Source organism: Manis pentadactyla, chromosome 4, assembly GCF_030020395.1.
Source record: "Manis pentadactyla isolate mManPen7 chromosome 4, mManPen7.hap1, whole genome shotgun sequence".
Classification (NCBI taxonomy): Eukaryota; Metazoa; Chordata; class Mammalia; order Pholidota; family Manidae; genus Manis; species Manis pentadactyla.
The window spans coordinates 63,369,792-63,390,708 of record NC_080022.1 but is presented as its reverse complement, the minus strand read 5'-3'; the positions used below and the strand labels follow the sequence as shown (position 1 = coordinate 63,390,708).

At 37.5% G+C, this 20,917-nt stretch overlaps 1 protein-coding gene across 2 annotated transcripts in view; it reads left to right on the top strand.

The window, feature by feature from the left end:
• SLC44A5 (solute carrier family 44 member 5) overlaps positions 1 to 20,917 on the top strand; it is a 359,709-nt gene that overhangs the window by 211,971 nt on the left and 126,821 nt on the right. For both annotated transcript variants that reach the window (XM_036890289.2, XM_036890288.2), the window contains exon 2: positions 12,469 to 12,517. In XM_036890289.2, coding sequence (XP_036746184.1) covers positions 12,469 to 12,517 — 49 coding nt within the window. The remainder of the gene's footprint in view (positions 1 to 12,468; positions 12,518 to 20,917) is intronic.

Genomic DNA, 20,917 nt, shown 5'->3' with positions numbered 1-20,917 from the left:
CAGATCATGCCAAACTTTTCCAAAGCAGTTCTACCAATTTTTAATCTCACCAGTGGTGTGTAAATTCCCATATTTCCATACTCCACATCTTTGGCAATGTCATAGTATCAAGATTTTCACTTTTTGCAAGTGTTTGGGGGTATATAGTTATTTTCTTTTTGTTGTTTCCATTCATAACATGTGCCAAATTATTAATAATTGAATACTACTTTATTATTTATTGACCTTTTGTATTTCATCCTCTGAAGTTCCTACCCATATTTTGCTCATTTTTCTAGTAAGTTGCTGGTCATTTTCTTTCTGTAGTAGTTATTTATATATTCTAGGTGCTAGTAATTCAATGTTATAGGTGTTAGTAGTACCCTCTATGGCTATGTCTTCCCTATATTTATTGAGTCTTTTGATGAACAGAATTTCTTACTTTTGTTGCTTTGTGATTAGTACTTTTTGTACTATTGGTTAATAAATCCACTCTCTGACATCATAAAGGTTTTATAATTTTACCTTTCATTTTAGGTATTTCTACTTGGAATTGATTTTTGTTTCTCATATGAAATAGGGGTTGAGGTTTTCTTTTTTCTTTTTAATGTATATCCATGGTCTTATTGCCAAATATTGAAAAGAATGTAATTTACTCATTTGTCTGTTTTATAGTAGTGATAAAATACTGAGAAAAATATGTTAAAATTTGCTGTGATTGTGAATTTGTCTATGTCTCTCTGAAGTTCAATAAATGTATGTTTTAAATTTTGTTAAGTTCATGTCATTAAAATGAATTTATCTTCCTGGTTAATTAGACCTTTTATCATTATGAAGTGACCCTCTTTATTGCTAGTAAAACTTTTTGCTCTGATTTCTGTTTTCAGAGATTACCTTTAACTCCTTTCTTTTGATTAATATTTACATGCTGTAACTTTTTCCATCCTTTGGTTTATCTTTTTCCTGTCCTTTTCTTGGGACTATACATATAATATATAATTGGATTTCATTTTTTATCCAGTATGATAATTTTTGTCTTTTATAGGCACATTTAGTCCACTTATATTTAATATAGTTATCAATATATTTGAGTTCATACATGTCTTAGTCTGCTGTACCAAATGCCATAGACTGGATAACTTAACTTTATTTCTCACAGTTCTGGAGGCTGGGATGTCCAACTTCAAAGTGCTGGCTGCTTTGGTTCCTGGTGAGAGCCCTCTGTCTGGCTTGAATATGGCCACCTTCTCACTGTCTCCTCATAGAATGGAGAGAGCTAACTCTAGTTTCTCTTTTCTTATAAGGATTCTAATCCCATTTTATGACCTCATCTAAATCTGACTCTCTCCTAGAGACCCTACTTCAAATACCATCATATTAGGGGTTAGGACTTAAACATGAATTTTGGGAGGACGCATTCTGTCCATAACCATACACATCACCTTGTATTGTACTTTCTCACTACCTGACTGTTCTATGTCTATTTTTCTTCTCTTTATTATTTGATTTTGGATTGGCCAATTTTCCTTATTTTATTTTTCCTTCCTTTATTATTTTCAAAGTAACACATGCTGTCTTTTTAAATTGCAGCATGCATACTTATTCAAGTTTAAAATTCATTAATATTTCACCCTTTTTCTACACAGTACGAGAACATACAATGCTTTAACTCTCAGATAACCTTCCATTATGACTATAATTTTCTCATTTTATTAATCCCACAAGACTTTATTATTATTGTTTTATCTAGCCCTTCATCCCCCTATAGTTCTTTATTCTTTGTTTCTTCTTCTATCTGGCTCACTTTGTCTTTTCTCAGAAATAGGTACTTAATATATTTTAGTGAGATCCTACTGGTGGCAAGCTCATGGGTTTTTTACTTGTTTTGTTTTGTTTTGCCTGAAAGTGTCCTTATTTCACCCTTTTACTTGAGGATATTGTCACTAGATATAGAATTCTGTGTTGATAGTTATTTTCTTTCATTGCCTCTCTCAATGATCTCTATTTTTGCTTTCTGTAAATCTGACTTGATATATATTAAACCTTTTCATTCTATACTCAGTGTATCAACTAGTCTTTAATCTTTTCAATTTTCAGTTTCTTTGTGCTGCATGTGAATATTTTATTTTGACTTACATTCTAGTTTGCCAATATCCTTTTCAGCTGTGTCTAATCTGATGTCAACTTTACCAACTGAGTTTTACATTTTAATTATTGTGCTTTTCACTTCCAGATTAAATTTGCTTCATTTTTGAATCTGCTAGGTAATTTTTTTAAAAGTTCTTCACATTTATTTTTAAATTTGGTTTTAATTTCCAAGAAACAGTAAGCACAGTTGTTTTATAATCTGGGACTAATAATATAAATATCTGAAGACTTTGTGGGTTTATTTCTGTTGTCTGTTGATTATCTAGTTATTTCATGTTGTCTTATTTCCTTATGCAATTTGTGTTTCTTTTTAATTGTGAGCTTTGTATTTTCTTTGGAAAATTATCTGTGACAATTCTTAGAGTAAAAAGATTAATTGCAACAGAGGTCTGTTGTTATTTGTCGCTGCCTCGAAAAACCTATGGATTGATTCCATTTTAGATTACTTCACATACACCACAAATTCATATGAAGGCATTTCTTGCCATCTTTCAGCTCAGTGTCAAGGTGACTTTGTTAAGGGTAAGGTGGCTTTCATTCTGAGGGTGTAGCCCTTTGGAGTTCCCACTTAATGAAATAATGGTTCCTTATTTGGCTTCTCATCTCCGGCAGCCTCTGGGCTGTGTCTTCTTTCCCTCTTGCTCCTTGAACTTGCTAAGTTGGTACATACTTTTGAAGCTATAGAGGCTTTAGTAGAATCCTTCTCTCTCTGGGTTCCCACTTCAACATAGATTTTGGCCTGGTATTTCTTCACTGATTTGCTCTCTTTCCAGTGTCTTTAAGGAAATAATCTTTAAACTTTATATCCAGAATTTTTAGTTGTTTTGAGAGACAGAGAGAAAGAGAGGTGAAAACAAGAGCTGAATCTCTCATACTTTTGTAATTAGAGCTAACAGGTAGACTTTTACTTACACTTTTATCTTCACAGTTTTATACCACTACCATTATTGCAGATATGAGGCAAACTTTTGAGTGCTAGATTTCTCTTCCCTAGTCTTTTACTCTCTCCTCCAAATCTATGCAGAATGAAAAAATATTTGACAATGAGCTCACAATTTGTTCAGTCTCTTTGTGAAAAGCCCATTCTGTGAGGAAATAAATTCATGAGCATTTCTATCTCACATATGCTTCATGGAATTTGCAAGTATAAAATCCAGGGAAATTTATCTTTAACTTGATCCATGAAGACAGAACTCCATGAGGAAGGAAGATAAGCCCCAGACATCTATTACAAGTGATGAGCTTGTTCTGTAACACACTCCCACTTTACCCCAAGTCCCCCAGAGAAAAAAAGGAATCTCATCTTTCTCTCTCTCTGGATGGAGATAATAGTTTAGGGCGGGTCATGCAGTAAACTGTGTGTCCCTGCTGTCTGCTATTCCCGCATTTGTCATTCTATGTGATTAGTCTGACCCATTGGAGAAAGACCATTGTTTACCACAACTTTTCCTCAACTATCCTATAAATTGTCAAGCTGATAATTTTCAATTACCCCATGTAATATAGATTCCAATAGTGTATTCTACCTATAGTTTTTATTTGTTGATCATGATGCCTTGTGGATAGGAAGTATGCACTAAATCATGGGTTTTTTTTCTACCTCAGGCCCAGAAATGGGGCTGTTTTACCAGTGATTATTATCTTCTATCTTCTTGAGTTGTGGCAAAAGTCACCCTTGATGAGCAGTTTAATTTTGTTCCTATGTATGAGGAAGGAGGAGAGATATCATCTCTACCTACCTAACTGCTTTATGCACTTGAGATAAATGGACGAATTCTCATTATTTTCTTCTTTTGTAGCATCTGTTCTTAAGTTCAACAGGAAGTCTTTTATTCTACTATAACTTTAAAGAATTTTATCCCCATGCAGACACAAGAATTTTATCCTTCTTTATAGAAGTTAATTTTTGTATGTATATAATGATGAAAATTATCATCTTCCTCACACTTTATTCATTTACTGGGCTATCACCTGAACTCTGCGGATGGAAAGGCAAGATGAAGTCACTTATTTTTATACGTGGGCTGCGTAAATATGATCCTCATTTCCTATTTCTGGTTGTGAAGTTGTTGTTATATTTTCCAGGAGGTGGGGGAATAGGGCTGGCATGATTATGAAATGCATAACCTATGAAACTGAAAGAAAATAAGGAGTTGCTCCACTGTAGTTAGAGTATGCCATGTAGCTCAGTGGTCTTTTTTTTTTAATGCCTCATGTTGAGCAATAAAATACAACTATGGCTGGAAAAAAATATTAGAAACCTCAAGCTGATAACCTTCAAACTCAATTCATGTTATTGTTTGCTTCCAGACTCTCTTTTTAAATCAATATTGATTCAGAATTTTATTTATTCTGAGAAGCTACATGATTATCCAATAATTCATGGCTCGTCTATAGCACAGATTCACTGCTTTGTCACGGTAGTCAAGAAAAATCATTTTTTCAGAAGTGCATTTCCAATGCCCCCTAAACGTGTGTCTTTCAGCACTGCCTATAAAATCAGTTTATTAAGAAGCAGCCTGAGTGCTTTATGTGTTTTCTTTTGCCTGCTCAGTGGAAGTGGAGGTTGCTCCTTTTAGGTATTACTTCCAAGGTTGAGAGTCTAACTGCATGTTAATGATTTGTGTTCTTATAGGGTGAATTATTTAAAATGATGCAAATGTTTAGAAGCCAAACCTGTGATTAGAAAAACCTTTTTAAAGCAGGAGATTTGACATTCTTGATGTAACATAGGATGCTGTGTCATCCCATAGGTTTACAGGTTACTCAGACCTGGAGAAAAACAACCATCGTAAGGTCATAGTGCCATAGTATTGTTTGGTTTGAATCAGTACTAAAGGAGTCTCATTTGCATTTCCATTAATCTTGTATGTCCCGTGTGGGGTCATGTTTCTGCCCTAGGTGAGTTTCTGGAATGCACTTACCTTCTATGTGAAGCATTGCCATGGTTTGGTGAGGAAGGATGGCACCCATGACCTTTCTTTCACCTCCACAAAATGTTTCCTCTCTGATGCTCTGAAATTGCCTTATCCTCTCTCACAGCGACAGCCTCAGTCAGGCGCCTCCCATTTTATGTCTGAAAGACTACAGCAATCTCCTTGTTGGTTTCTCTGCCTTAAGTTTCTTATTTCCTCTGCATCATGCAGACACACAAACACATGTCAATTGTGTTACTTGATCAGAAGACTTGAGGGTTTGCCAGTCCTACAGCTCCTGATGATGTGCGCCATTGCTCAACTGCTCTTAGGTTCTCCTCTACATGCAGAGCTCTCCGCTACTTTGTGCTTTTTGCCCAGCTTTCCTATGTGACCCATTCTTTCCTTTAAGCATCCTCAAAATTCCTCTTCTCCAAAAAGTTATTCCATAAATGTCACATCCAGCTTAGTTATTGAAACATTTCTAGAATTGTTTGTGTCACTTACAGCCAATGTGACAGTTCAACTGAAGTTGGGCTGCATTGAGTCTACCCCTATCTACTTTGATTATAAAGGTAATTTACATATACTTTACTGTTTCCCATGGTCACCCTATTTTTTTGCTACTGCCTATCATGTTATAGGTGACAAAATGGAAGTTTAGAAAGAAAAAAAAGTAATTCTCCGAAGATCATACACTTTGTAGGAAATAGAAATGACATTTGGCCCCAGATAATTTGGCACCCAATTTTTATTTACCCATCTCATGGTTCTCAACTTAATCACATCTGTGACATCCCTTTAGCCATGTAAGGTAAAATATTCACAAGTTTGAGGTCATAGGATATGGATATCTGTCTACTAAAGCATGTAAACAAATGCCTTTAATACAGTGTACCAACTGTGGCAGTGCAAATAATAGAAGTATGGCATCTCAGAGATAGAAGGGATTTAGGTTGCTTTGGGATGGAGTTATGTGACAGCTCTCAACACTGGTTTCCAGTCAAAGTGGGCTCTACACACTGGCACAATCGCCAGTAGAATGTCTTAGCTATTGTTCTCCTGGAGGGTGAGTGGAGAATTTGCAAGAGGAAATGTAGGCTTCCTTTAGCCATTGCCAAGGGAACAAAGAGGAGAAGGGCACAGTGTTCAAAGTACACTAGGCAAAGCACCTGATTTTGGCAGGGAATCCTGGGAGTACTGCTTTGCTAGATCAAGTTTCAAGTGAGGGCTGCTATATGAGGCTGGTGAGATGGGCCAGTTTGTCAGAGGCCATGTGTGCTGGGCCGAGAACTAGGAACATCATCCTGGAATAAATAGCAAGGAACATGGTTCCTTATCCTTTGTTGAAACTTTGGGGAAAATGGAATCCTTTCCTTGGGTGAAGTGTCAGGCCACCATTTATAGGTACAGTCATAAACATGTTAGCAAAATTAAAATGTGTGGTAAATTATTCACAATTCTTTACTAGCTGTTGTTGAACATTAAAGTAAGACTTAACTTTATACTTTGCCATTTTTCCTTGCTTTTTGAAAAGTTATCTGACTTTCTTGTTCATAATAGTTCTAAGTCCTAGTTTGCCCCACCTTAGTTCCTCTTTTTCTCTTTAAAACACATTAGATTCTCTGAAGGAGAATATACCTGGAGGAATAAATGCTTCAGATTTTTACTTTTTATAACTGATTAGTGGTAGTTATATTTTTATTTTCTTTGAAAAACAGATTGCTTTTTAATAAAAAGAGATTTTTCTAAGCATGACTGGCTGCTTCTTGCCATTTGCATTCAACATAGTCATGTGAAATCTGCCCCCAAGAATTGAATTAATTACATGGACTATTTCCTTAACCTTATGAATTATTTATAGGAAGAAAAATTGCATTGTATGAGTGCAAAACAAACTGTTAACTATAATAACAAGTGTGCAACTGTTTATAAAGAATATTTTTTAGTGATTTTTTTGTTGTAATTTTGGTGATCAGATAGTTACATGAATTTACAAAATTTTAAAAATGATTACTGAATTACAATTAAGTTTTCTTTTTCTTTAACTGAGAAATATGAATTACATTAAACTAGCCAAGCCATAAAATAGTGAAGCATTGTAACTCTTTTCATTTAGCTGGCCTCTCAGTCTATTTATTCCAGAGCTGTAATTAGACTACATGAGGGCCTCTGAAAAAGTGATGCCCTGTATTGATTTCAGGAAATAAAAAATTTGCATGACAACACAAATTCTGCCAGCACGTAGGGCAAGCTGAAGTCATCACTTCTCAGCTGTCATGCCTATATGGAATCAGCTAAATTTTAACATTTGACTGTGGCTTTAGTGTATTTTCAACTGAAATATAAGGCAGCCAGGATTTACAGTTTAGAAAGTGTCAGCTTTCAGACAGACTTGACAGTAGCATTTCATTTACACTTGTTCACTTGGTAAAGGTGCAAATCATACCGAATCTGGAAGTAAGCCTTGATCCTTTTCAACCAGTTTTGCCTATCTTTAATGTAAAAAGTGAATAATTACAGGATCAGCATAAGTTGCGAACTCCTTTCCATCTGCCTCCCCTCGTTACTCATCTGTGGAATTTCTCTAAGATCACTAATGAGCAACTTCCTGCCAAGTGGCTTTACACACAGGCTTCGGGGACAGATCCTAGCCTCCCAATCCCAATTCCACCCCTTGTTAGCTGAGTTGGTTAGGGCAAAGGAGCTCACTCTTCTGTGCCTCAACTTCCTCATATGTAAAATGGAATGATATTAATGACATACATCACAGAATTATTGGGAACGTTGAATGCCATAATAACTATACCAGGGCTATGGAAATGCATAGCTCAAGGGAATACAATTCACACTGTGTTCATTGTGGAATTGTGCAAAATGGCAGATCTGTGTGCAATGCACTTACAGGAGACCTTGGTACAAATAAACATTCATTTAGTAATCATTTTTCTGTATAAATGATAGACCTCCCTCTTTTTTAAAGTTCTTTGACTTTATTGAATGTCATTTTTCTCTTTCTTTTCCTGTAACTGTTTCATTTTACACCTTTCATTAATTGTGTTGCTCCCCAAAGCTCACATATCATGATGGCCTGTTTTCTCCTATTCCATCAGGTTTGGTGTGTTATGTACAGCTAGAATTAAGGACTGTTAGGTCTGAGATAGAGTTTAAGAATGAAATAAGAATGAAGTCAAGTAGCCAGGTGGTATCTAAATCTGTGCATCAGAATTATCTGATGGGACAATTAAAATACAGATCCCCAGGCTCACCCCAGACCTACAAAATAATAGTATTTGTTGGGAGGGGCTGGAAATTTATGCCCCTCAAAACTTTTTTGGAGATATTTTGGCTGTTCAGCCAGATCTGGGAACTGAAATCTTGGACTGGCACTCAGTAAGTCCCCCATCACTAATGCAAGACTACCGGCATTAGTGTTCCACACCAGAGTAGAAGGTCCAAGTCATAGAGCACAGGGGCCAGATAGTGGGTAGAAAATGGACCGCAAGTTCAGAGTCAGTCAGCGGCTGGAAAAAACATACCCACTCATGGCTCCACTGTGCCTCACAGCACCCTCTGCATGTCTCTATCATGGCTCTTACCACAGTGTTGAAATTATTGGTCTTGAGCTTATATTTCTTATTTGGCTGTGACATTTGTGAAAGCAGACTTGGTCTCAAAAATTCATCCTTGAATCCCCACCACCTGTTTATGGCAAGAATATAGTAAGTGTTGTTAAACTGAATTGTTGAAACCTAAGTCAAGACAAGAGAGTGAGCATATTAATGGAACTCATTGGTTGCCTGTAACTGCAGTGAACTAGCAGAAAGCAAGAGAGGGGAATTTAGTCTGATGACAGAAAGTACCTCATGAAACACAGTCCTCAGGTAGGGACTGGAACAGGAGGCTCCAGGCCATCAGGATTTCCCTCCTGGGTTCTCTGTACATTTGCTTCAATAATTTCTCTCTGGAAGCCTGCTTTCTGCTTCTCTGATCTTCAGGTTCTATATTTTGCAGTTCTTATCTCCCCCTGATTAGCTCAGTGTCCATTTTAATTCTGAATTTCTGGGATAGAGTGGCCAGGAATGACTGGCCCAGCTTGGATCTAGTGTCCAAACCTGACACAGCCCCTGCTTGTCAGGGAACAGGAAATTGGCTGTTAGAGGTTCACCCACTCTTGTGGTCAGTTCCTGGGGAAAAATGGATTTAGACATCCTGAAAAGTATTCATTGCCATGAGGCAGTCAGATAAGCAATCAGAAAAAGGCAAGTTGGCAATGTGTCAGAGAACTTGAAGTTTATGTGGACCATCTAAAACAACAAATATTTTACAGCCTTCCCCCAGGAGTAGGAGCCAGTGTTGGCATCACAGGGTATGACCAGTGGAATCTGCTCTGCTTCAGAAAGACTAAGCAGAGTGTGGATCCCAGGTGGATCATTTATCAAGTGTGTGACTGTGGGCGTACTCCTTAGCTGCTCCTGTGGCTTACTTTTTGCATATGTAAAGCAAGGCTAATGATAGTTTCCAATCTACCTACATAATAATGTTATTGTGTCATAGTGAACAAAAAAATGCAAATGAAGCTCTTAGTACAGTGCTTAGTGAATAATGCTAAAAACATGTTTAAGTATTATTGTTATTACAATAATATTATGCCTGACAGACTCTTTTTCTTCTTTATGGAGTTCATGACTTTCATACTATAAACTTTATGATTTCCAAGTATTTTATATCTCAAGACTTCACCCAGAACTGCAGTTACTTAACTCAAATTAATGCTGGACTTACAATTAGAAGCCACTTCGAACTAAAAAGAACAAAATCAATCTCAGGCTCTTTTTCTTAGAGCAACTTCACAATTTCTTCCACCTACTAATAATCCTCCCAACTGTTTTAATAACAACAACCTTTCCTTAAACCTAGGTAAAAGACCGAAAGTAATTGAGAATCACAATTTCTAGGTCTATAATCACTTAACTTGGGTCCATCTTTGACTTCTGTCTTTCACACCCTAAGTTTTAACCATTCACCAAGTTATTTATCCTTTTCCCATAATTATATGACTAATAATGAACATTGATGGGGGACTTACTGAGTGCCAGACACTGTTCTATGCACTTTTACAGATATTAATTCATTTAATCCTCATAACAAGGTTATGTAATAGGTACTATTATTATTTCCATTTACAAATATGGAAACCAAGACTCCGAGTGGTGAAGTGATCTGTCCAGGGTCGCTGTCATGGAAAGCCATGAAAAACAGCTCGTCTGCCTGCAGAGCCCTTGCTCATAAGCCCTAAGCCACACAGCCGTTCTGTGATGAGCCTTGAATTTTGCTTTCCATTGCTTCCACCACTACGTGGGCAATCGCTCACATTGCTTCACCTCCATTATTGCAATGGACTCCTAGTTGGTCTCCTTGACTTTGCATTTTGTAGTACATCTTGTATACTTCTGCTAGATTGATATTCCTTAAGAACTGCTTATGCCATGTCATTCCTTTGCTCAATATTCTTTTATGGCTCCTTGTGGCCTAGGATGTATAAAATAACTCCCATGCCTGTTTTTTTTTAACCTTTCTGAAGTCTGATCCTATGTTTCTATTCTGCTTCATTTTCTTTTCCTGCTATCCCATTGTCCATTACTATGACCAGACTGATCTTTTCACAATTCCCACAAATATGTTCATTCCTACCTCTATGACTTCATTCATTGTTACTGGCCTAAACTTCACCTGTCCCTCTCAAAATACTATGGCTCTAGGAACCTTTCCTTACAAATCTCAACTAAAGGTAACCTTTCCTTCCCAAAGAACCTTCACTTTCTGTGTACCTCTTTTATATCATATTATGCCTTGTAATATAGAGATGTGTGTAACTTTTCTTATTTCTCTCCTCACTCACCAGTTCATTAGCTTGTGGAAGGCAGAGACTGTGCTTCTTCAAACCTTGTATCCCCTGCAGTGACTCTTTCAATGCAGAGCACGTAACAGGTGATCAATAATTAGTTACAGAGTTTAACAGAATTCTAGCTTTGCAGCCAGAAAATTTCTCTTTTACCTTTTGTTTTGTTCCAGTCTTTCATGAAAGTCTCGCTCTTGAATGAAACCCTCTTGACTGTTCTAGTCCTTGATGAAACCTACTTTCTCAGAACTGTTGTAATACTGAAGGCTAATACCATACAAATTAGTACTTTCTTTAATTGTTTTATGTGCTCTAGCCATTATTCATGTGTTGTAACACAGAGCCTAGTATTTAAGGATTCTTAAGAAATACTTGTTGAGTGAATCAATATGTCAATCTTGCCCCAACAACTGTAAGGTGTCCAACATAGGGACTGTGCCTTGTATATCTCCGATGTCCTTGGAGCTCTGTGCCCTAGGGGCTTTATGAATATTTGCTGACTGACTGGCTCTTGGATTTCTGTTGCAAATCTGTCGTTACCTTCCTGTTGTTCTGCCCTCAGCCTGTGATTACACTGAAGAGGCCTCTGAGTCCTCAGACCTAATTTCCCCACTGAGTAAGGGTCAAGTCGGGTTGCTGACACATTGGGACCTTTATTGCCAGTCTCTTGTGGAATTCTTTCTTTAATTCAGGACCAGGCCTTCCTACAGGGACAAATCTCTAGAGGAAGGGGTAGAAAAGCTTAGGTTGGGGAGAAGAATTGGGGACTGGGGATTGCAAAATACAGAGTTTTGGCTAGAAATGACTTAACAGAATTTGTTACCAGCCCTGCCCACACAGTACGTATTGAGGGTAAAAGCCATTTTGTGTATACCTTGTATATTTAAGACAGAGTTATTACGTTGCAGTCATGACATAATAATGAGTGACTAAGGCATTTCCCAGATGATGTGAAGTCTGCCAGTAGGTAAAAAAAAATCAATAAAAATAATGTTTATATAATATAATAACAATTTGTGTATGCCATATAGTCAACATTGGCAGAGATTAACAGTAGCTAATACTGCAAGTTCTCGAAGGAAAACCTAATCTACTGAGAGGAGAGAGACAACCAGATAAGCAGGCATCTCTGTTGTACTGTGCACCCAGAAGTACTCAGAAATACCTGGTGAAGGCAGATGGTGCAACAGTTTTGCAGGCCAGAAAGGCTTCAAGTTTGCTACCCCGGATGCAATCTTCAATGTTGCTACCCAGAACAGAACAATGGAAGATATGGGTACGGTGTGCACAGAATATAGTTGTTAACAAATCTTCCCAGTCTTGCTTCTGGCTGGAGATGGGGAAAAGGACTGACAGCTGTAACCAAGGGACAGCTGATGTTTCCCTGGACCAAACAATGAATTCAACACTGCACTGAGCAGTGCACTAGCCAAGATGCAGATTTTTCTTTATTAGTACTTTAGGTATATTTATTTGCTGTTCATTTGGCTTATATACTTAAACAGGTCTTTGTTTTAAATGCAGGTGATCCAAGGGTATTTGATCCTCATTTCAAGGGGCCTGTTACCAACAGGTAAGCAATTATTTTCTTGGAAATATATTTTTTAACAAACACAGAAAGCTTATTTTTTGGTACCATTTTCCTGTCAATGTAGAATTGTGTCTACTGTGAGGGAGAAATGACATATTTTTAGCCTAAAAATATTTATAAAGTAAACTATGGAGAATAAATCTTTCCATGAGTCATGGATATCCTCTCCTGTTCAGCAAATGAACTTCCATAAGTTATTGGACTGAAGAGACTGTATTTCTCAAAAAGGGAGGCCTAAAAATGCTTTACAAGATTTAACCACTTTGTGGAGAAGCAAACACATTCGAGTGGTTGTTTTATGCATCTGTTTCCTCTGTGATTCACTATTGCAAATGTAGGGTTGCCATGCCAGCTTCTTTCATACCAGGTACTTCTGCTACTCAGCTTCCAAAAGCAGAGACCTTTCCTAGAGACAGCCATTCACCGACACATCATGGACATTTTAGGGTATTTTTAAATGCTTTAGGGGAATATGTGCTTGTCCCAACTGGTGTTTCTCCCTCATGGGTGTATGGCATTTAAAAATTACCCAGTAATTCATAGGTCCCTTTCATTACTATTTTTTAGCCTCTATTCCCAGGCTTCCTGCAAATCAAAAAGCGGGTGTGTGGAACAGAATAGCTAAAAATGAAGAGAAAATTATGCTGTTGGTTGCTGGCTTTTGCTTAGCTTTGACTTTGATTTCTGGCAGTTGTGTCATAATAAACTGTGATCTGAAAAAATGATCAGCATGCATATTTGCACTTGTCAACCGTCAGCATGTGCATTAGCATTTACCGTGAGGTCCCTGTAATGTACCAGCTTTAAACAAATGTGTTTTCAGTTTGTTCTAATTCTGTAAAAAGCCAAGTCCTTTGTTTTGGTTTTACCCATTCAAAGGTATTCTGATGTCTTTAGAATGAATCTGCAATCACTCTCATCCTCTTCATGGCAACACCATGAATACAATTGTCCAGCATACAACAGCCTCATTCAGTGTGGAGATTACTTTTACTACATTTGCATTTATTTTACAATGACTAATTTGTGAGAATTGAATCTAGTTTATTGGCCTCAAGGGACCTGTAGTTAGAATACAGATTCAACAACAACAACAACAATAATAATAATGAGATACCACATTTGGAAAGACAAAATGAAGACTACAGGTATATTTTTTCTAGCCATAAAGATGAAAGCTGAATAGGCCTGGCTGGCTTCAGGTGTAGAAAAGGTGAGATCTCTCAGTCTTCATTTATTTAGAAGCCAACAATGGAACCAGGTAGTCCAGGTAAAGTCTAAACAACTGTAATAATCACTGTGAAGAAAGTAATTTATTTTTACCGAGGGCCTTTGATGTTCTAGGTACCAAAAATGCCTTCAAAGGTGCACTGGTCGTTATGTGGGCAAATCCCCTCCCCACCTACAATCCAGGGAGGAACAGAGGGAAGTATTGTAGAACCGCAGGGCCTCTGTGGGAAGACACAGCTGACCTGTTTGAAACTTAGGTTGCAGGGTTCTGTAAGGCCCTTCCCTGGAAAATAATGGAGATGTTTATGTGAGAAACCCCAAATTCTTCACCTTGCCTCTGCAGCAGGGACAGCTTACATAATGTAACCTTTTGCTTACATAATGTACTCACTTTCCTTGTGAGAGATCCAAAATCCTACCAGTTATTCAGGCCGGCCCTTACAGCCCCGTATGCTTGTTGGTCTGCTGTGCTCTGTGCACTGCTCTCTCTAAACAAGGATGTAGTTTTGTACCTAGTGATCACCCAACTGCAGTTGTTTCCGAAGAAGTGAAGGAATGACAATGCTGTAGAGAGATTAACTCGGTTTCCCATCTACTAAAAATTGGAACTATGGCTTCATAACATTGACAGAAAAGGAGATTTTGATAGTTGAAGGTGTTTTCCTAATCCCCTTTGAAAAAGTAGCTATCCAGTGCACTGGTTTTGTCCCCTATATTCAACAGAATAAAAAAATAGTTTGGTTAGCACTGGACGAGTTGAAGTTTGTAAAAAAAAGAAGGCTGTCCAACACCCTTGACAATATATTAGACAGTGAAAATGAATGCACATAGAAAATTAAGAAATAAAGCTCTTTTGTAAGATGATGCATGAGAAATTTCTCTTGTAATATAGAACTAAGAAAAGTTTTTGTTTAATGGAGGATTGGTATACATTCTGTTGGGTAAGGAGGACTGTGTAATCCACTATATTTCTTCTTTTTTACTGAATTGTAGAAAGCCCACTGATGAATTTAATTTCAATGCCAGCAACAATATTAATCTCTGAGTCAAGCATTTCTTTTTCAAGAGTTTGAATTTCTATCTTTATTATAATCACTCTATTGCACCCAGGTGTTTTAAGTCATTTCATTTCAGATCCTTTCTGGAAAGAGATGGCATAGGTAGACAGAAAGACTTACATGTTCCATAATTTCCTTCCCTCCCTTTTTTATGTACAAAATAGTCAAGGACATATGAGTCATGCTAATCATATTGGTAGGTTTCACAGTGCTGAAAATAACTATTATTATAGAAGGTGGAAAATCTGTCTGAAATATAATGAGATGCATTTATTTTTACCTAAAGCACTGGGGGAACACAATAAGTTCACTATCACGAAGGGATTCAAGAAGAGAATGAAGAGGACCTATTACAGGTGTGGTAGAGGTTATTCATTCATATAGAGGAGTGGGAGTAAATGATCTCTAAATCCTTTCTAATCTTGAAATTCTATAACTCTGTGATTTAACTCCTAATTCCAGAGCACAGAAGGAAGAGGTCAGCTTCTGGCTTAAGTGATACACACATAAAGCACTATGCCGATGCTTCCCACATGCTCTTGTGAATTCTAAAGTGCCATCATCAAGTAGACATCTCACCTTGCTGGAGTAATGCAGTACGGTCTCAAATTTTTGCTGTTCTCCCTCATACTTGCCTCTTGTTGACATAATTGGTATGTTCCTTGTCACTGTAGAGGGGACTTAAATATCTAAAGGTGGAGCCCATTATCATGAGAAAATGTGAGGGAAGGCTATAGAAAAAAACACAAAAAGTTCAAGAAAAACATGTAGGCCCCACTCTGTAAAAATGTCTGAGAGAAGTTCCAGGCCATTTTGAATTATAAAATAGTTTGAAATAAAATGCCTATCTATATCCATAGTATTCCCTTTGAAAACTTTTGGGACAAATATGAAAAGAAATGGAGGGAAATAAAAATAAGTAATTGCCTGACTGGCTAATTCTTCAAAATGTAAAGGTGAACTGAAGATGTTCTCTAAACCTGGCATTTATTTGCTTCATCCTGAATGGAGCAAATGGCCTAATGTGGTCATTTATTAGTGTGACCCTTCACAGGAAGATGCCGACTAACATGCCTTTAGAATTCATAGCTCATCCCTTTAATCCCCCAAATGTGAGCTTGTTCTTTTTTCTGCTTTTGCACTTCAAAAAGTCACCACTTACAAAGTATTCTTTTTTTTTTTTTATTTTTTTTTATTTTTTTTATTTTTTAATAATTATTTTTTATTGAAGGGTAGTTGACGCACAGTATTACATTACATTAGTTTCAAGTGTACAACACAGTGATAAAACATTTATATACATAATTCTAGGTTCCAACTATCACCCTACCAAGCTGTTACAATATCTTGACTATATTCCTTATGCTATACATTACATCCCGGTTACTTATTTATTTTACCATTGGAAGTCTGTCCTTTTTTTTTTTTTTTTTTTTTTTTTTGTGAGGGCATCTCTCATATTTATTGATCAAATGGTTGTTAACGGCAATAAGATTCTGTATAGGGGAGTCAATGCTCAATGCACAATCATTAATCCACCCCAAGCCTAATTTTCGTCAGTCTCCAATCTTCTGAGGCATAACAAACAAGTTCTTACATGGAGAACAAATTCTTACATAATGAATAAGTTACATAGTGAACAGTACAAGGGCAGTCATCACAGAAACTTTTGGTTTTGCTCATGCATTATGAACTCTAAACAGTCAGTTCAAATATGAATACTCATTTGGTTTTTATACTTGATTTATATGTGGATACCACATTTCTCTCTTTATTATTATTATTTTTAATAAAATGCTGAAGTGGTAGGTAGATACAAGATAAAGGTAGAAAACATAGTTTAGTGTTGTAAGAGAGCAAATGTAGATGATCAGGTGTGTGCCTGTAGACTATGTGTTAATCCAAGCTAGACCAGGGCAATAAAACATCCACGTATGCAGATTTCTCACAGAACAGGGGGGGTGAGGTTCTAAGCCTCACCTCTGTTGATCCCCAATTTCTCACCTGATGACCCCTCTGCGACTGTGCCTGTCTTAGGTTGTTCCTCCCTTGAGGAATCTTACCCGTCTCTGGCTAACCAGTCATCTTCCGGGGCCATACAGGGAAATGTGAAGTTGGTAAGTGAGAGGGAAGCCTTATTGTTTGAAAAGGTTAGCTTTTTACTTCTTTGCATATTTATGCCCTGTGGCTTCTATGCCCAGCATTTGTCTTGAGGTATCTTTACCACTTGGAAGAATTATGATACTCGGTAAATTTGATATGAGGCACGAATTCTATTTAAGGGTTGTAATTAGGAAGGAAGAAGAAAAGCTATAGAAGTAGCAGGCGGAAGAAAACATGGGAAGATTGATTATTTCTTTGACATATCTTCTTGTAGAGTAACTTCAGCATGTATAGGTTTTAAGCTACTACTTAAATTGCGCACACACATTAACATAATAGGAGTATAGTTACATAACCAAAGCATATCTGTAATTACCAGCCATCTCCAGTGAAACCAAGAAAACCAGTTAGGCACCTTAGGCATTTGTGAAAACTTATCTATGATATGGTGGATATTGTCCAACTGAACTTGAACAGTCTGAGAAAAATCAGACAAATTAAAACAACCCATTCCTGGGGACTGTTCACATGCCATATGTTCTTTTAACAGTAAATAGTCTGTAGTTGTAAGACTTTGGAGCGCTACAATTTGCACTTCTCCAAATTCTTGGTTGAGTTCCAACAGTATAGATCCAGTCAAATTTGTTGTTTTACTGTATGCACAGGCCAGCTTAGATACCTCCTTCATTCCCATGGCAAGTCCAGGAGCTGGTGGGATGAGTGTATCTACAGCTGTAGCAGTGCGTGGATTTTTGTTGGGGTTTTTTGATGATCATCTTCTGGCATGAGTCTTCCAGAGAGTGCTGATGTTGGAAGTTCTCTTTCATATCGTATCTTAGTTCATTTTCGGGGTAGCCCAATTAGGCTTTGATCCTCTGTATAAACGCAAACAGACCCTTTGCCTACACTTTTATATGCCCTTTATACCCTTGTGTAGAACTCATTGGAGGTTACCACACAGGAAGTGCCCTTTTTTGTTGTTTTTTTTTGTTTTGTTTTGTTTTTGGTATCACTAATCTACACTTACATGACGAATATTATGTTTACTAGGCTCTCCCCTATACCAGGTCTCCCCTATAAACACCTTTACAGTCACTGTCCGTCAGAATAGCAAAATGTTGTAGAATCACTACTTGCCTTCTCTGTGTTGTACAGACCTCCCTTTTCTCCTACCCCCCCATGCATGTTAATCTTAATACTCCCCTACTTCTCCCCCCCTTATCCCTCCCTACCCACCCATCCTCCCCAGTCCCTTTCCCTTTGGTACCTGTTAGTCCATTCTTGAGTTCTGTGATTCTGCTGCTGTTTTGTTCCTTCAGTTTTTCCTTTGTTCTTATATTCCACAGATAAGTGAAATCATTTGGTATTTCTCTTTCTCCGCTTGGCTTGTTTCACTGAGCATAATACCCTCCAGCTCCATCCATGTTGCTGCAAATGATTGGATTTGCCCTTTTCTTATGGCTGAGTAGTATTCCATTGTGTATATGTACCACATCTTCTTTATCCATTCATCTATCGATGGACATTTAGGTTGTTTCCAATTCTTGGCTATTGTAAATAGTGCTGCAATAAACATAGGGGTGCATCTGTCTTTCTCAAACTTGATTGCTGCGTTCTTAGGGTAAATTCCTAGGAGTGGAATTCCTGGGTCAAATGGTAAGTCTGTTTTGAGCATTTTGATGTACCTCCATACTGCTTTCCACAATGGTTGAACTAACTTACATTCCCACCAGCAGTGTAGGAGGGTTCCCCTTTCTCCACAGCCTCGCCAACATTTGTTGTTGTCTGTCTTTTGGATGGCAGCCATCCTTACTGGTGTGAGGTGATACCTCATTGTAGTTTTAATTTACATTTCTCTGATAATTAGCGATGTGGAGCATCTTTTCATGTGTCTGTTGGCCATCTGTATTTCTTTTTTGGAGAACTGTCTGCTCAGTTCCTCTGCCCATTTTTTAATTGGGTTATTTGTTTTTTGTTTGTTGAGGCGTGTGAGCTCTTTATATATTCTGGACGTCAAGCCTTTATCGGATGTGTCATTTTCAAATATATTCTCCCATACTGTAGGGATCCTTCTTGTTCTATTGATGGTGTCTTTTGCTGTACAGAAGCTTTTCAGCTTAATATAGTCCCACTTACTCATTTTTGCTGTTGTTTTCCTTGCCCGGGGAGATATGTTCAAGAAGAGGTCACTCATGTTTATGTCTAAGAGGTTTTTGCCTATGTTTTCTTCCAAGAGTTTAATGGATTCATGGCTTACATTCAGGTCTTTGATCCATTTTGAGTTTACTTTTGTATATGGGGTTAGACAATGGTCCAGTTTCATTCTCTTACATGTAGCTGTCCAGTTTTGCCAGCACCACCTGTTGAAGAGACTGTCATTTCGCCATTGTATGTCCATGGCTCCTTTATCAAATATTAATTGACCATATATGTCTGGGTTAATGTCTGGATTGTCTAGTCTGTTCCATTGGTCTGTGGCTCTGCTCTTGTGCCAGTACCAAATTGTCTTGATTACTATGGCTTTATAGTAGAGCTTGAAGTTGGGGAGTGAGATCCCCCCTACTTTATTCTTCTTTCTCAGGATTGCTTTGGCTATTCGGGGTCTTTGGTGGTTCCATATGAATTTTTGAATTATTTGTTCCAGTTCATTGAAGAATGTTGCTGGTAGTTTCATAGGGATTGCATCAAATCTGTATATTGCTTTGGGCAGGATGGCCATTTTAACGATATTAATTCTTCCTAGCCACGAGCATGGGATGAGTTTCCATCTGTTAGTGTCCCCTTTAATTTCTCTTAAGAGTGACTTGTAGTTTTCAGAGTATAAGTCTTTCACTTCTTTGGTTAGGTTTATTCCGAGGTATTTTATTTTTTTGGATGCAATTGTGAATGGAGTTGTTTTCCTGATTTCTCTTTCTGTTGGTTCATTGTTAGTATATAGGAAAGCCACAGATTTCTGTGTGTTGATTTTGTATCCTGCAACTTTGCTGTATTCCGATATCAGTTCTAGTAGTTTTGGGGTGGAGTCTTTAGGTTTTTTTATGTACAGTATCATGTCATCTGCAAATAGTGACAGTTTAACTTCTTCTTTACCAATCTGGATTCCTTGTATTTCTTTGTTTTGTCTGATTGCCGTGGCTAGGACCTCCAGTACTATGTTAAATAACAGTGGAGAGAGTGGGCATCCCTGTCTAGTTCCCGATCTCAGTGGAAATGCTTTCAGCTTCTCGCTGTTCAATATAATGTTGGCTGTGGGTTTATCATAGATGGCCTTTATTATGTTGTGGTACTTGCTCTCTATTCCCATTTTGCTGAGAGTTTTTTACATGAATGGATGTTGAACTTTGTCAAATGCTTTTTCAGCATCTATGGAGATGATCATGTGGTTTTTGTCTTTCTTTTTGTTGATGTGGTGGATGATGTTGATGGAGTTTCGAATGTTGTACCATCCTTGCATCCCTGGGATGAATCCCACTTGGTCATGGTGTATGATCCTTTTGATGTATTTTTGAATTCGGTTTGCTAATATTTTGTTGAGTATTTTTGCATCTACGTTCATCAGGGATATTGGTCTGTAGTTTTCTTTTTTGGTGGTGTCTTTGCCTGGTTTTGGTATTAGGGTGATGTTAGCTTCATAGAATGAGTTTGGGAGTATCCCCTCCTCCTCTATTTTTTGGAAAACTTTAAGGAGAATGGGTATTATGTCTTCCCTGTATGTCTGATAAAATTCCGAGGTAAATCCATCTGGCCCGGGGGTTTTGTTCTTTGGTAGTTTTTTGATTACCGCTTCAATTTCGTTGCTGGTAATTGGTCTGTTTAGATTTTCTGTTTCTTTTTGGGTCAGTCTTGGAAGGTTGTATTTTTCTAGGAAGTTGTCCATTTCTCCTAGGTTTCCCAGCTTGTTAGCATATAGGTTTTCATAGTAGTCTCCAATAATTCTTTGCATTTCCGTGGGGTCCGTCGTGATTTTTCCTTTCTCGTTTCTGATACTGTT